General features: G+C 41.7%; 1 protein-coding gene across 1 annotated transcript in view; it reads right to left on the bottom strand.

Moving 5' to 3' along the window:
• The window catches only part of ST6GALNAC5 (ST6 N-acetylgalactosaminide alpha-2,6-sialyltransferase 5), a 78,801-nt gene extending 71,467 nt beyond the window's left edge, over window positions 1-7,334 (bottom strand). The window contains exons 1-2 of the mRNA XM_039556545.1: window positions 7,060-7,334; window positions 6,220-6,441 (exon numbers count right to left, since the gene is read on the bottom strand). Coding sequence (XP_039412479.1) covers window positions 6,220-6,441; window positions 7,060-7,125 — 288 coding nt within the window. The 5' untranslated portion in view covers window positions 7,126-7,334. The remainder of the gene's footprint in view (window positions 1-6,219; window positions 6,442-7,059) is intronic.
• Window positions 7,335-14,566: the final 7,232 nt, after the last annotated feature.

Raw genomic sequence — 14,566 nt, 5'->3', positions numbered from 1 at the left:
ATATTCATAAAACAGAAAAGAACATATTTACTCATTCTTCACTTTTCACAAACCAGGATAATTTGTGAAAAATTCATATAATCCAGAATCGGCCAAAAAAAGAAGTGCAAAAATTAACTTCTTCATGCTTCTGCAATTTTTCTTTTACAAACAAAAAAAAGGAGAAAAAAACAAACAAACAAACAAAAAAACCCCAAAACATTTTGTCTTGGTCAGTCGCAAAAATAAGATAACATATTATGACCAATATACGGTATCAGATGTGATATGTGTGATATCACAGATGTGACATCAGTCTGTAAGATGTAACTTTTTCAAAATGCGAGAAAATTAAAACACAATTCTGCATCAACTGTCAACCTGACTACCTACTATTAATGTTTGTACTGAAATAAATCATCAGTATCTTCTGATACAGTCTCTGAAATAACCTTTTTGCTTCAGTTGCTATGAAAGAATAAAGCTGTATCACAAAATGGCACAAATTACATAGGGCAAGATCTTCACCTAGTATAAACTCCAAAACCTTCTCTTGTTTTCAGAATTACAACAAAGATTTTCTCTCCTTTATCTTCCCAATCACCAGGAAATGATCAGAACATGGCTAGCTTGTGGTTGGGTAGGTTTTTATGCATCACGCTACATTACTGGACATTTACAACATCATGTACTAGATGCATACCAAACATCTTTCAGTTTTCAGGGACACTTCAACATGTAATAGTATCTGTGCTCTTTTGAGACAATTTTATAAGCAACAGATTCCAACCTCTGCCTGGACCCACTACCCCTGCTAGTTAGATTTCATCTTTAACGGCACTTGTTTCAGAAAGAATTAGGGAATAGTGCTAACTGTAAAATACTATTTTTTTATTATCCTAGCTAACATTTCTCTCTCAAGTATACACTGGAGTCAGATGTGTCAAAAAGATGTATCCAACTACACACAGCCTTTTTCATAAAACAAATGTATAAACTGCACAGCAACTGATACCTACATGTAAACATTTAAAAATATTTCAAGATATTCTAAGTAGGAGCAGTGCCACACTAGAACTACTGGTTCCTTGCAGAGAGGCCAAGCAACCTGGAAAACAGGAAAATGTACCTTAATTTGCTGTCATTGCTGTGTGTTCTGTATTGCCCTGTGTGAGCAGCTGGTACACACAGAAACTGCTAAAAATTTTAGACAAGGGTCATCAAAATGAATGTTAGCCTGAAAAAACACACCACTGCAGTAGCTCAAAAGTAAGAAATTGTAAAGCACAGGACAATCATTATTCAAAAGCTGGGTAAATCTGGAAAAACAATTGTCTCTGCTCTGTGTGCGTGGATATTTGGTTACATTCCCTGACTGTCATGGTCTTCTTTTTTTTTTTTTTTTTTTCAAGATGCCAACTTGATAAGGATTTAAATAAACCTACAGCTTATCAGTGGTAGGTAACTGTGGTACCTAAAATTAAAAAAGCCAGGAAGCCAAGAGAGCACTGAGAAAAGGGCATTTGGACTCTCACCTTGCCTAGGTCTCAGACGGATGGAAGTGTCCCCAACAAGGTTATTCTAGAATAAAGTCTCCCCCTTGTGGATCTCTCACACAATAAAAACTCCATCAAATCCTTAATTGGATAATAAAGTTTGTGTTCCTTCCTTTGCAGGTAAGAATTTCAGGGGCAAATAGGAACATGTAATGAAATCATGGTACATTGTTTACTTAACTCTGCAAGCTTGATCTCACCTTAGGCAAGACAAGCTGTAATGCAGTAAGATGCATTATGGTTCTGTGATAAATTAATTTAAAAGACACCAAAACCCTCAAAATAATTTGATTCCTTCTCATCTCTACGCTTAGTTATGAAGGCTGGTTTAGTGAAGCCCCTCAAAACTATACAGCCCCAAATTGTCAATGGTTTAATGAGGTAAAAATTCAGATTCCAAACACATTTGATTTAATAATTAGTAAAAATAATATAAAACATGGCAAGATTCCCACCGGATTTTAAGTGCACAAAGTTTATTATCCTGAAAAAAATAGTTTCACCCAAGAGCAACTTTTTGCCACTCAGAGATTAAGGAGCTATAGCAGCACTATTTGCAGAATGACTCCTCCTCAAACACTTCATTAACTACACTATTCTCTGATCTGCATTAATTTAGAGGGATCACAAAGATTTCTTTGCATATGATAATTCACATTATCATAAATTAGGAAATCATTGTGATCACTTAAATTATCATGTCGATCTCAATGCTCTCTTAAGGTATTTAAAAGTGTTTTCAATAAATCATACATTTTGACTGCAGGATTGATTTCGATTTTTTTTATTTTCTAAGAAACAAAATCCTTGATGGTTTGAAATATTATTCAATTACATACGTGACAAACTCATATTTTATTTGCAGCACCAACTGTTGAGTCAATACTGGGAAAAAAGGTTTTTAACTATCCAGAGATATGTTTTCACATTCATTTCAGAATAGTAATATAATGGTCAAATATTTATTTCTTGCAAGTTCTGGAATAGTGCTAGGCTTCCTACTTTCATTAACATTCTCTTATTTGTACGCAATAATTGCTTTAAAAATACTAGCATTGTAATTTCTTGCTAGCATGATGATAAATCAACAGAAAGGCTTATCCCCATGCCTTCCCACAGAAGAGCATAATTCTGGCTTCCCTCAATGCCAGTGACAAAACCTCTTTAATTTCAGGATAACACTCAAAGAATTCATGAAAGATGTCACTTTGACAGTGTAGGACTCTTGTCCTTTCTAACTGGAGAGCAGATGCAGTAGCTAAGCAGTGCTACACTCAGTGTGCCTCTGTAGGATGCAACAGCTCCTTGAAGTAGAAGCTGCCACTTCTTCACTTTGTTTCAGTCCTTGACCTCTCAATAGCAACTACCAGCAAACCATATTTTCTGTTCAAAATGCAAGATTTTTTTAGGATACAACATCTGGCTATTGGGAACAAAAAGAGATACTATTTATTCATTTCAAACATCCATCAACCATGTCTGTCAAGGGCTGTTACTCTGGGACACGCAGAGGTGAAATGACAAGACTCCACTTGCATCTCTGAATCCACAGCATTTCTGATTTTTTTTATTCCAAGAATTCAGCTTGACAAAAATTAAGTATGTACTGCTAAACTGTGAAAGGCTACTAAAGCTAAGTACAGGGGTTCTGATCTCTGATGCTTGACTCATGGAAAAATGGGCTTGCAGAAACCATGAAGGCAAAGAATAGAAACTCCTGCAAAAAAACTCCTCAACCCAGTAAGAAAAATGACATATTTTACTGTATTCTCAGAGACTGCCTGCTTATCTTGACAGAATGGATGAGGAACTACAATTCTTACTGAATATAAAATTAAAGGAGAAAAATAATTGGTAATTACAGTATTGCAGGCTATATTTCAAAATCATTGTTACTTTACTAAGTGCCCAGATTTTCTGGCAAATAGTCTCCATACATGATCATCCAGCACTACTAAATGAGCTGTATTGCTAGTAGTGACAGACATTTGTAATACATGATATTTCACATTGAGGAAAATTGTTAAATTTTATCCCTGAAGAGAAACATCTATACTACCACATACACAGCTTGTGTGTCAATACCCACATTGTGATTATGGATTAATAATAACTTCAGTACTTGTTGTGCATGTGCATACTTACTCTCATTAAATGCACCAGAATGTGCATTTAATGTACAACACCACAAACATGAAAGGAGATTTTCCTGTTAAAGCAAATTATGGGATCCAGCAACAAGGACAGAATGATCCAGACATTCAGTTTACTGCTAGCTGTCATTCAGGCATGAACATGGATGAATTTTGTATAACAGTCATTCAGCTTCAGGTCATTCAAGCTGCCAGATAATTCCAAGATTCTATATGGGAAATTAAGGAAGTTATACTGTGAAAAATCTACCATTCACTGTCATTTCACACCATCACGTCTGTGCTATCAAAATAACATGTACCATTGCTGAAGTCATTCCTGCCTCACCTTTGCAAGCCTGTTGTCCTCAAACAACAGATACTTCTCATCTCCTTCCAGACCTCCCTGTCTCTTCAAATATCATGTCCTTCTCACAGCTACAGAATTTTACCTTGCTCTCTTCTTGCAGCTCTCTTTACATTCCTTAAAACTTCCCCAATTCCCTCATTTCACTTCCTATTCAAGCTGTCTCCTCTGCAGTTTCCAATGTCCTACTCAAACCACATGTTCTCTGAACATCTCATGATTTCTCAGCTCCTCGTATCTCTCTCCCTATTCTCACCATCACCAATCCTGCATCCCTCTTTTTCCAAACCTTGAATGCCTGCAATCTTTTGCGTTCTCCTTTTTTTACTATGTGTGAAACCTATGTATTCTGGGATGTCAAGTACATGGATTACCGCATTAAATTACAAAAAGAAACACATTACTAAGAGACATAGCCCCTTTCTCCCCCATCTCCTTATGGTAATGCAGTGTCTTCACTGCTCTGTATACCACAGTGGCACAGCTTTCCGCATGATCTCATGTGCATTAAAATAAGACAAAGCAAGCTGGGAACACAGCAGGGATTGCACAACATCCTTTTTGACCCACAGAAGTTAGGCAGAAAAGTTATTAAACTTTCAGCAGATTATTACTGTGAGGCATGAGCTGTGTGAAATGAAATTCAGAAATGGAATATCTGTGGGGTTTGGGCCATATTATAATATATTAAAAAGCCAAAGGATCATATTTCTCCAAAACACAGGTAAACATTAAAATTACCCTGGAAAATACTAGAACAGTGATTTTAAGTATAGCCTGTTAACGAGGGATGTTTGTGAGTCTGGAGAAACCAGTGTGAAGTTTTAGCAGAATCAGAAGGCTACTCCCACATGCATCCCAAAAGCCCGCAGATGCCTTTTCAGTTACTGCTGTTTACAAAAATCATGTGCACATATATCTACACCTATCACTCCAGTCATGTTCAAGAAGAACAAAAGAATTACAAGAGTACACGACACACAGTAGGAAGCCCATGGCCAAACTTGCTTTTTCTATAGACATTACATTAGAAAATTTCCAGGAGAACCATGTAAGAAAGCAAATAAAGCCTACAAGGCACTATCATGTGCTATTTTTCTGTGTTAAGAGCCCTACAGACAACTCTTGCATAGGAAGTTATGCCAGAAGGAACAATAAAAATCTCTGTATATCAAAGTCACTAGTCTTCACACAGTACCTCTAAACTGAGCCCAGTAACTTGTTTGACAACATATCTTTCAGAAAGTTGTCAGTCTGGATGTGAAAACATAAGAAAGTTGAGAATCCTCACTTCCCTTGCTTATTTTTTACAGTAAATTTTTACTGCAAGATGTGTGTGTACTAAACATTATCTGGGGTTTTGGAAGAGGGAGACCTTGGAATTTCCAGGTGAAAGCAACAAACCAAACACCACACAAAAAGTAGAGGAATCTGCCTTCTGAGAAAATTACTGAAGCTCAAACATCTCTTTGGCATGGATGTGCCCCCTTGCTCACTTTATGTCACTACATCTGTCCTGTGAGCTATCAAAGCTTAGTCTGCCTGTCTCTGGTAAACAAGTATTATAGTCTGACAATACAGCCTGGTAATTCCTCTGTCAAGGGGAGGGACATCATTTTGTTCACCATTAAAGAAGTGCCCCCAGTTTCTAGAATGGAAACTACGGTTGACAACTTCTGCTTCCCAGAAGGGGGATGAAAAGGTCATTTGTGCAGGAGACTTTTTTTTATTTTATTTTCCTATGACAAAATGAGCTAAGAATAAACACCTACCTATTGACTTTGCCTTCCAGTAAATAAAGTTCATTCTTTAACCCTTACTAATATAACCATAAACATACATTTGTACTCTACCTAGAGCATACAGCATTAGAAACAACACACTTCACCCTCCCGCCCCCCGCCTTCTAACGTGCAAGGGAAAAGAGAAGCGGCATTGCACAAATACCCAACAGCGGGCTGGAGCCCGGCTCCTGACCCCGCTAATTCCTGCCCTCGGGCCAGGCACGACGGCACTCGGAGGCCGCGTAAAACAACCCCGAGAGCGAGGCAGGCAGGGCACGGCGGTCCCGCCGAGGGGAAGAGGGCATCTCACGGGCGGCGGGAGGGGGAGCTCGGCAGGTTTCTGGCTGGTGCCCCCCGAGGGAGGCCGGCAGGGAGGGGCGGTCCCGCGGCCGGCGGCTCACCTTGTGCTCCAGGACGCTGATGTAGCCCTCCAGGAGGCCGGCGCCGACGGGCAGAGCCGGGTGGCGCTGGCCGCGTTCCGGCGGGCGGCTGGGCACCGCCGCCACCTGCTGCTGCCGCCGCCGCGGCTCCGGGTGGCCCCCGCCGATGCCGATGCCGCCGTACATGAGCAACAAGCTGGTGCACATGGTGGTGAGCGCCAGGCAGACGGCCAGCCCGTGGCGCTGCGGGGGGCAGAAAGAGAGCCGGCTCAGCGGGCTCCCCCCTCCTCGGGGCCCAGCGGGGCGCGCCCGCTTCCCCACCGACGCACCCGCAAGTTTCACCCGCCAGCCCCCCGGCAGAAGTGCGAGGAGTGAACTGGGGAAGCCCCTCCGTCCTCCTCCTGCCCCCTCGCCAGCCCGCTCCCGTGCCTCCCTCCTTCTCCCCCAGCCCTGCTTCCTCGCCTCTTCTCCCCTCCGTGCGCCCGGTACCCCGCGCCTCTCATTCCCGTGCCGCCGTCCCCCTTGGGCATCTCATTCGTGCATTTTAACGAGTGTCGGGGACTGTAGCGCTTCCCCCCACCCAGCTACCTCCAGCCTCGTCCTTTAAGCAGCTCCTTAAAACGCACACACACACAAAACCCCCAAACCACAAGCAACACGAATAAAAGAAAGCAGGCGGAAAGTTCTTGGTCGCCGCCACCGAGGTTTGGTCGCCTTCGCGCGATCCCGGAGAGCCGCGGAGAGAGCCCGGGAAAGGCTGGAGCGTGTACAGGGTGCCCGGGGCAGCTCCGCTCCGCGCCTCTCCCCCGCTCTCCTCCCCGCCGCCGGAGCCGGGATGAGCCGTGCCAACAATGCACTTACCATCAGGGTCTTCATTTTGTGCGCCTCCCGGCCGCCAGTCCTCCCGCTCCCCGCTATGCTCGGCATGGCGGGGAAGCCGCAGACATGGCTCGGCCAGGGAAGCACCGCCGTGGCGGGGATTAGGGGGGAATTACACTCGGCCGGACCCTCGGAGCCTGCCAGAGCCGGGTCCTCGGCTGCCCCGCCTGCCTCCGCCTCCGCCTCCGCCTCCTGCTGCCGGCGCAGCGGCGACTTCAGGGCAGGTGGAAGTTAACTTCTGCCTCCCGCTCGGGCGCTGCTCCGCCGGCGAGCCCGCGGCGCTGGGGGGCGGCAGCGGCGGGATCGCCGCGGGCACCGGGCGGGCACCGGGCGGGCGGCGCCTCTCCCGGCCCCGAGCGAGCAGGAGCAGGGACTGGAGCTCCTTCCCTTCTTCCCTCCCTCTGCCCAGGCCTCTGTCCTGCTTGTGGCACCGGGGCACGACCTTCACGATACATTATTTATGTTTTTCCCCAGCGGAAAATTTATCGTTCTCCCACTGCTACCTGGGTTTCCTGGAGGTGGCAGCGATCAGGCAATACTTTAAATTCACGTTAGTAAAAAAATCGACGCCCTCAACTCCTTGTGCGGCGCTGACAATACCCTCTCACACAATCTTTCCTAAGCTCTAACAATCGGTTTCAAACCCTTTTGACAGAAGCTTTCTTCGTCTTCCAAAGCAAATCTCACAGACTTGCTCCCCATGCCATCTTTCTGGTTTCTGAAGGCGGACATTTTCCCACTCTCACAAGCAGCCTTCCAAAGTTTTTTATTCTTTCTTTGTATTAATAGTGTTTGGTTCAGTTGTGAAAACTTTATCAGACCTCAAATTACATAGATCTTTTGCTCTGGGAATTCCACATTAATAAATGTGCCCCTTCTAAACAAGCCATTTTTAGGGTTGATCCCTTACGAAGTTATTAGACTGACAGCATTAAAAAAAAAATCTATCTCCTAATCATGAAGTTATTTCACTTGAAACTACTAATCTAAATAGGAGTTCTAAAATATGGCTCACATCTAACCTACAGCTATGTAGTATTAAAAATTACATTAAGGAGAAAACTATCAGCAGGGTAACTCAACCACAGTCACAATAGCACCTTTCTCAAGGTTGGAATTGTCATTGAAATCCATTTTTTACGTTTGCTAATTCATTGGAGGACTAACAGTGAAACAAATGCCATCTCTAGCATGGGCACAGCATGCAGCAATTAGTGCCTTTTAAGAAAGGAAGAAGAAACATGAAGGTGTGGTACATCAGCGGATAACGCCGTAAACACGCTTTATCATTTCACAGAAGATGCCGTGTTGCACACACATTTGCTGTTTATGCAGGTTGTGCGGTTGGTTTCAACAGTACCAGTTGTTAAGACAAACAGAGCAACGTAAGAAGAATCTTATCAGGTCTTGGTAATTCTTTATTATGTGGTTGCACTTGACACTCAAATTAGTGAAACAAAGGGCCAACTTGATGAATCATTGAAAGCAAATTATCTGTGGCTCTCCAAGGCTTCCCATAAGAGACTACAAAAGGCAGCTCATGCATTTTACAGTGCTGTTTCTCAACTACCAGCAAGCAGGTTGCTGGTGACTGACCTTTCTGAGTCTTTAATGTATATTTTGCTGTGCCAAAGTGAAGTATCATTTTTATGATTTAGGCTCATGGCTGTATGTTAGACATCTGTTACACAGTATGTCTGACCAAATTCATTAAACTTATGGGTTTTGGTAGAATAGGCTGATTTAAAAATCTACTGATGAAGGAGACAAACTAAATTTTCTAATTTAATGCTTGACTTGAATAATGTCCAGCTTTCTGCTTGTCAAATATTTAATTAGATTGCCATTTTGGTCATAGACCATATTCTTGGCAGTCAAATGCTCACTGAAACAAATACAGTAGTGTAATGTAAATCCTACGGAGTTTTGTGTAAGCACAGGAACTTTAGAAATCATCTGGAAAACAGCCCAGCTACTTAATTTAATTTTAAATTCCCATGAACTAATAGTTCTAGCTATCTGGAGGCTTGTTTTTTTTAACACTATTGGAATCTGCATACATGTAAATAAGAATCTGTATACCCAATAGCTAGATTTGCAAGGAGAAGAGAGCATGGGCTGCACTTATGAGCATTTAATCAGGTTGGAAATGAGTCAATATGGAAAACTTCTTAAAGTCCATTTGACTTTCTGCTTCAACCAATTTACTTTCTATATGCAAGGGATAAGGAATTATCCATGCATTTCTAGTCCTCCTTAGAGCTGGGGGTAAAGATAGATTAAAACATAAACAGCTGCTTCCCCTAGCCCAGGAGAAAAAGTGGCTGAGTGGTAGTAGGGCTTTTCAACCAAGTCTGACTGAGGAGAGCATTTCGTTTGCATGGAATGGATTGGGTTGTCTCCTCTTCCAACTTATCCTTCTCATTTTTATCTTTCTGGTAGTTACAGGCTGAAAAAATAGCCATATGGAATAAAAATCTGCTTGTGGCAGCTTCAGGAGGACCTAAGATGCTAATGACAGCATAAAAATCCATGCAGAGTGAGAAATCTGTGTAAGAAGTAGTGGTGCAGAGACAGGCAAACCTTTGAAAACTGACAACGGACTTGGAGCAACAGAGCTCTTTCACTGATTCCTAAATAAAACTGCTCAAACAGCAACTTCCCCTGAGATGTCTGGATGTATGAAATAACTACCTTTTTATAATACTTTTTAGCTCAAATTGTCTTTGAGAGATTTCCTTAGATAGATATAAAATAACCCTTTCAAGCTATGGCTGATTTCTCATGAAGTTCGTATAGAGATTACATAGCATAATTTATATTTTAATATAAATGAACAATCATAAACATACTTTCCACATTATGGTTGGCCTGGAATGAGTACTCAAGAGGAGGAGCCTCTATGCCAGCGCACCTCAGCAACTGGTAGCCAAAATACTCAGTGGAAGTTGGGATGAGGGCAATCGTTGGTATTTCTGTTGATGATCCAGATGTTGTTTTCCCTAAGTGCACTGTCTGCTGTGTGACCTTGCTGTCCTTGTCTCCTTTCCACCAAGACCAGAAGCAGGGTGTTTGCACATGCAGACAACACACAGAATGCCTCTAAACTGGAAGCTGCAGCTACCCTCCAACCTTGTCCCTTCCTCAGAACAAAAGCCCAGACAGTCTTTAATGTTTAATTATTTTGTGACTCATTGATGGCAGCGTGGCTCCTTAGCTGAAAAAAAAAAATTTTAGAGAACTGATTTAAATCTGTGCCTAATTTTAAAGGGAATAAGAAAAAGGAAGTTTTTGTTTACCTACTACCCTTCAGAAAAGACTGTGAAGAAAAGGGATATGGTGTGATATAAGTAGTTAAACTCTATGTGAGTTCTGCATGTCACTCTGCAGGAGTGCTGAAAGCACTTAAATACATTCCCATCACACTATGTGTATGAAGGTGTTTTTCAGAAAAATATTGGTGATAGAAGTGCTTAGAATAGATTGGAGGGGAGAGGTTAACTGTACTGGGACAACTTTGATGTCCTTATGCCTTTGAAATGCAGAATCTGAGTTACTAAGATTCTATAGGTGGGTAAACACGAGAAAAAATTTATTAAAAATTTAAAATTAATGTAAAAGTGACTCCTGGTAAGTTGTATCGTTTTGTCATTTCCATTATATTCTGTGGTCTGTGAAGCCCTGGATCTGTCTCCTCAGGAGCTGGGCTTTCTGGCCCCACTGAAATAAACTCTTACAGCCATTTTATTCCTCTCTGCTTGCTGGGGCAAGGAGCTCACTCGGAAGTATAAAGCTCCCACTTCTGCAGCCTCATGAGGTTTGAGCTTAAACCATGATCGCTAGCGTAGAACAGAATATTGCTTGTCCTGGGCCTGCAGCCAGTGACATTTGGGAGGATGGTTGGGAGTGCCACATTTCAGAGGAAAGAAGCAAGCTTTTTTTAACTGACTACCTAGAAAAGTGAGACTAAAGGTGCTAAGGAGGTTGGAATATGATGGAAGTTTGTGTGGATTAATGGGCAGCAGGGCAGTCAAAGGTATATAGGAAATGAAATACATCACACTGATATCACCTCCATGTGTTTTTTTTATTATTTATGTGTATATGAAATTTTAACCTCTTTTTCCTGAGAGAAAGGGCTGCATTTTTGCCTTGCAACACAACCAATGGAAAACATTCAGCAGCCAGCAAAGTAATGAGCCTACACTATAGATTTTTCAAACTGCCCAGTGATTCATGAAATGCTTCTCAAAACTGAAAATATGCATTGAGGATTGGTCAAAAAAGGTAGAAACAATATTATAGATCAGTCAATACTGTCTCTCCTTTATGCAAGCAGGCTGCCTTTGAACTTCTGACAGGAGCAAACAGTGATAGATGCATAAAGAAATGAAATAATGCATGGAAATGGAAGTGAGAATGAAAACAGGAGGGGGAAATAGTGAGATAAGATCTGCTGAATCTGCTGGTTTTTTCCTTCTTATTTCTTAGTTTTCTCCCCAATCTAAATAAAGGTATTGGATGTTTCAGAAACAATGTCTAGCTCAACTGAACTGACTCATCTGCTTTAAAACCACACATGAAACACTGTGGTTCATCCTAATCACTTTTTTGGAGAAGTTAAACAAGACATATCCTGGACTGTAGAGTGCACTCAAAATTTGTCATCTAAACTCAGAAACTTTGAAGATCAAGAAATTAGCACAGGAGGCTTGAGATGGAGTGTACCCAGTACCACTGGTGGAAGCCAAACAGGCATGACCAGGAACTTCTTCATGGCCTTTTGTTTTACCGTTCACTACCAAAACAAGACAAGGAAGGCATATATCCTATAAACAGAGCACAGATTTAACACATGGACTAAAGCAACTGAGGACATAATTACTACAATTTGGTGAGAGATTGGATAAATTTAAATATGAGGATGTCTTTGCTGTAATATACAAGATCTCAAGAGGATCCTGAATAGCTCAATTTTCAGTGTATGTATGTTTGTTCCTTTGGAGAGAAAAACTACCCCAACAGGAAGTCAAAATGTTGAATGAAACAGAATTTCTAAACTTAAAAAAAAAACTTACCAAGCAAATTTGACATGAAGCATTAGAGCAAAAAAAGAAGCAAAGAAGCATAAGTGCTCGTTATGGATTGGTTTGCAGTTCTTTATGTGTTATTAGAAAGTCAATAGAAAACTCTCCTGCTATTTCTAACACAAACACAAACATTGCTTATGATGACAGGCTGAGCAACAACTGTGGCAACAAGCAGATCCACTAGCATCCAACTGAAAAGGCACAGTCATGGAATCAAGTAAAGTACTTCAGTGATCAAGCTATACAGATCTTATGTTGGTAATAGCTACTGTTCTTACCTACAGGTTTGGAGAAATCATCTTTACTATTCACATAGTATATCACTATATTTTAATATGTGCTAATTCAGAGCAATATGTCTGTTAATGTACAGCGTGAGAGTAGCTGTCAGTGACTTCTGTCATTGCTCAGCAATTTCATGCTTGAGTCATGTGTGCTCCCAAAATGATGTAGTGGCCACCTTTATAATATTCAAATGTCTTCCATTTACCCAGCATGCTCCAGAGACAGACAAATGAAGTCTTGGCAGGCTCATCTTACTGTTGAGAGGTCCTGAGTACTCTTGTTTCCCAAGGAAGTTGACAGAGATTGAAGGAGGGTCTCTGCCTTCAGGTGAGCTGCCTGTTATGACAGCGTTGGTTCTGGCCATTTGCAAAGTCAGATGGGGACAGACCTCTGCTACCAGACACCAGAGATCTCAGGCCAGGATGCAGATTTCAGTCATTTGAAAGGTATGGAGACAGTGTATGTAGCTTACTTGGTTAATTGCAATTGGACATGGAATCTGAACCTACAAGAGAGTACAGCACAGGTATACAATTATTTCTTGTGTCCAACTCAGGTCCTGCAAACCACTCTATACAACCCTTCTAGCCAGGATAAACGAGTATTGTAGAAACTAGCCTGAAACAGTGGGAGAGCTTTGTCACTTCCATAGATGCCTACCTGGATGCTTCAAACCAGCTGCAGAAATAGGTGGATTGTTTTCCTTTGCGATGTGCTGTGTCCTTATTTAAACATTCCTGCCATATTATTGGTATTTGTCACTCTTAAATACAGAAAACAAATCTTCTCTGTTCCATACAGGATAGATACCTTGGGTGTCTACTGGCATCCTCAAATCATGGATTAGAGCAAATCCATGGCTACATACACCCATTTTTCTTTCTAACACTTCAGGGCAGAGGACCAAGTTCAGCTCAGCTACAGATCTGGATCCAACATTTCCTGCAGCAGCTGTACCTTTCTTTCTTTGAACTGCTATTAGTACATGTTATCACATTCCCTAGCCTTTGTCATCACCACCTGCCTCATGGTTTTTATTCAAGTGATAGAACTTCAAAAAATCCAGTCCTTTTCCCAGTCATGGTATATATTTTATTCAAGGTGATCATTATATGTCTATTCTCTCCCATAAACTACAGGGCCAGGAACATACTAAATCAAGTTTTGCCACAGTACTTCCACATCTGATTATTTCCTTGGTGGGAATTACATTTGGCCTCAAGCACTCATATTTATCTATTTTCTTTATTTTCCCTTTTTGTTTATGATTTATTTTAGTTTAGAAGGGATTAATTTGGTGTCTTTTCCTTTACAATAGTTTTACATGGTATCTAATTTTATTTGTTACCAAAAGTCCCCAAATTCCATAAGGTTTGTTCAGTTTTGCGTGTGCTTGGTACTTGAAACGTGGAACTGAGCTCTGTAGAGCATGTGCTGTTTCTGTCCTGACTTCAAATAAATGAGGCCTTAAGCCATTTATGGTTTAGACCATAAATTCAGATGTCAAAGGAACAGGTGGTAACGTGACACAAGCTGTTCTTGCTCATTGTATGAGCTTCCTCTGCACAGTCTCCTACCGCTTCATCTCTGTCACAATCCCGAGTCACTCTCCAGCAATGGTTCCTCCACTTTGGCGGGTTCAGTTTCTGTCCATTGATAAATGAGAGCTTCTCTGCTTCTAAGCAATATCAGTCCGGAAAATGCGGAGGTTGGAATCTGAAAGTACGTCTATTCTGGCACATTAACCCAGGCACAGAACCACATCACTGTGACTAAAGCCTTCTGGGATAAAGCTGGCTCACATCACCCAGTCTGGAGCCTGTGCAGAGGAGCTCGGGTCCATCTGCACATCAGCTCCAACTCACGAGCAGTCTGCTGGGTTGAAGGACTGTGGGAAGTGGTTCAAGAACTTGTGAACAGTAAAGAAGAACCAAAGCTTAGCAGAGAAGTGAATAAATGAGCATGATGTATGAAATAATGTAATAGTTGCTCTATATTTGTTCAGTCACTGCTTTTGGAGATTTTTTTTGGTATATATTTTAATATCCTGCTGGTAAGCAAACATGGACAGTGTTTCTTCCTAAGTGAAGAGAGAAGGACTTACGTACCAGTGT

Source organism: Corvus cornix, chromosome 8, assembly GCF_000738735.6.
Source record: "Corvus cornix cornix isolate S_Up_H32 chromosome 8, ASM73873v5, whole genome shotgun sequence".
Taxonomy (NCBI): Eukaryota; Metazoa; Chordata; class Aves; order Passeriformes; family Corvidae; genus Corvus; species Corvus cornix.
This window is presented reverse-complemented; position numbering and strand designations above follow the sequence as displayed.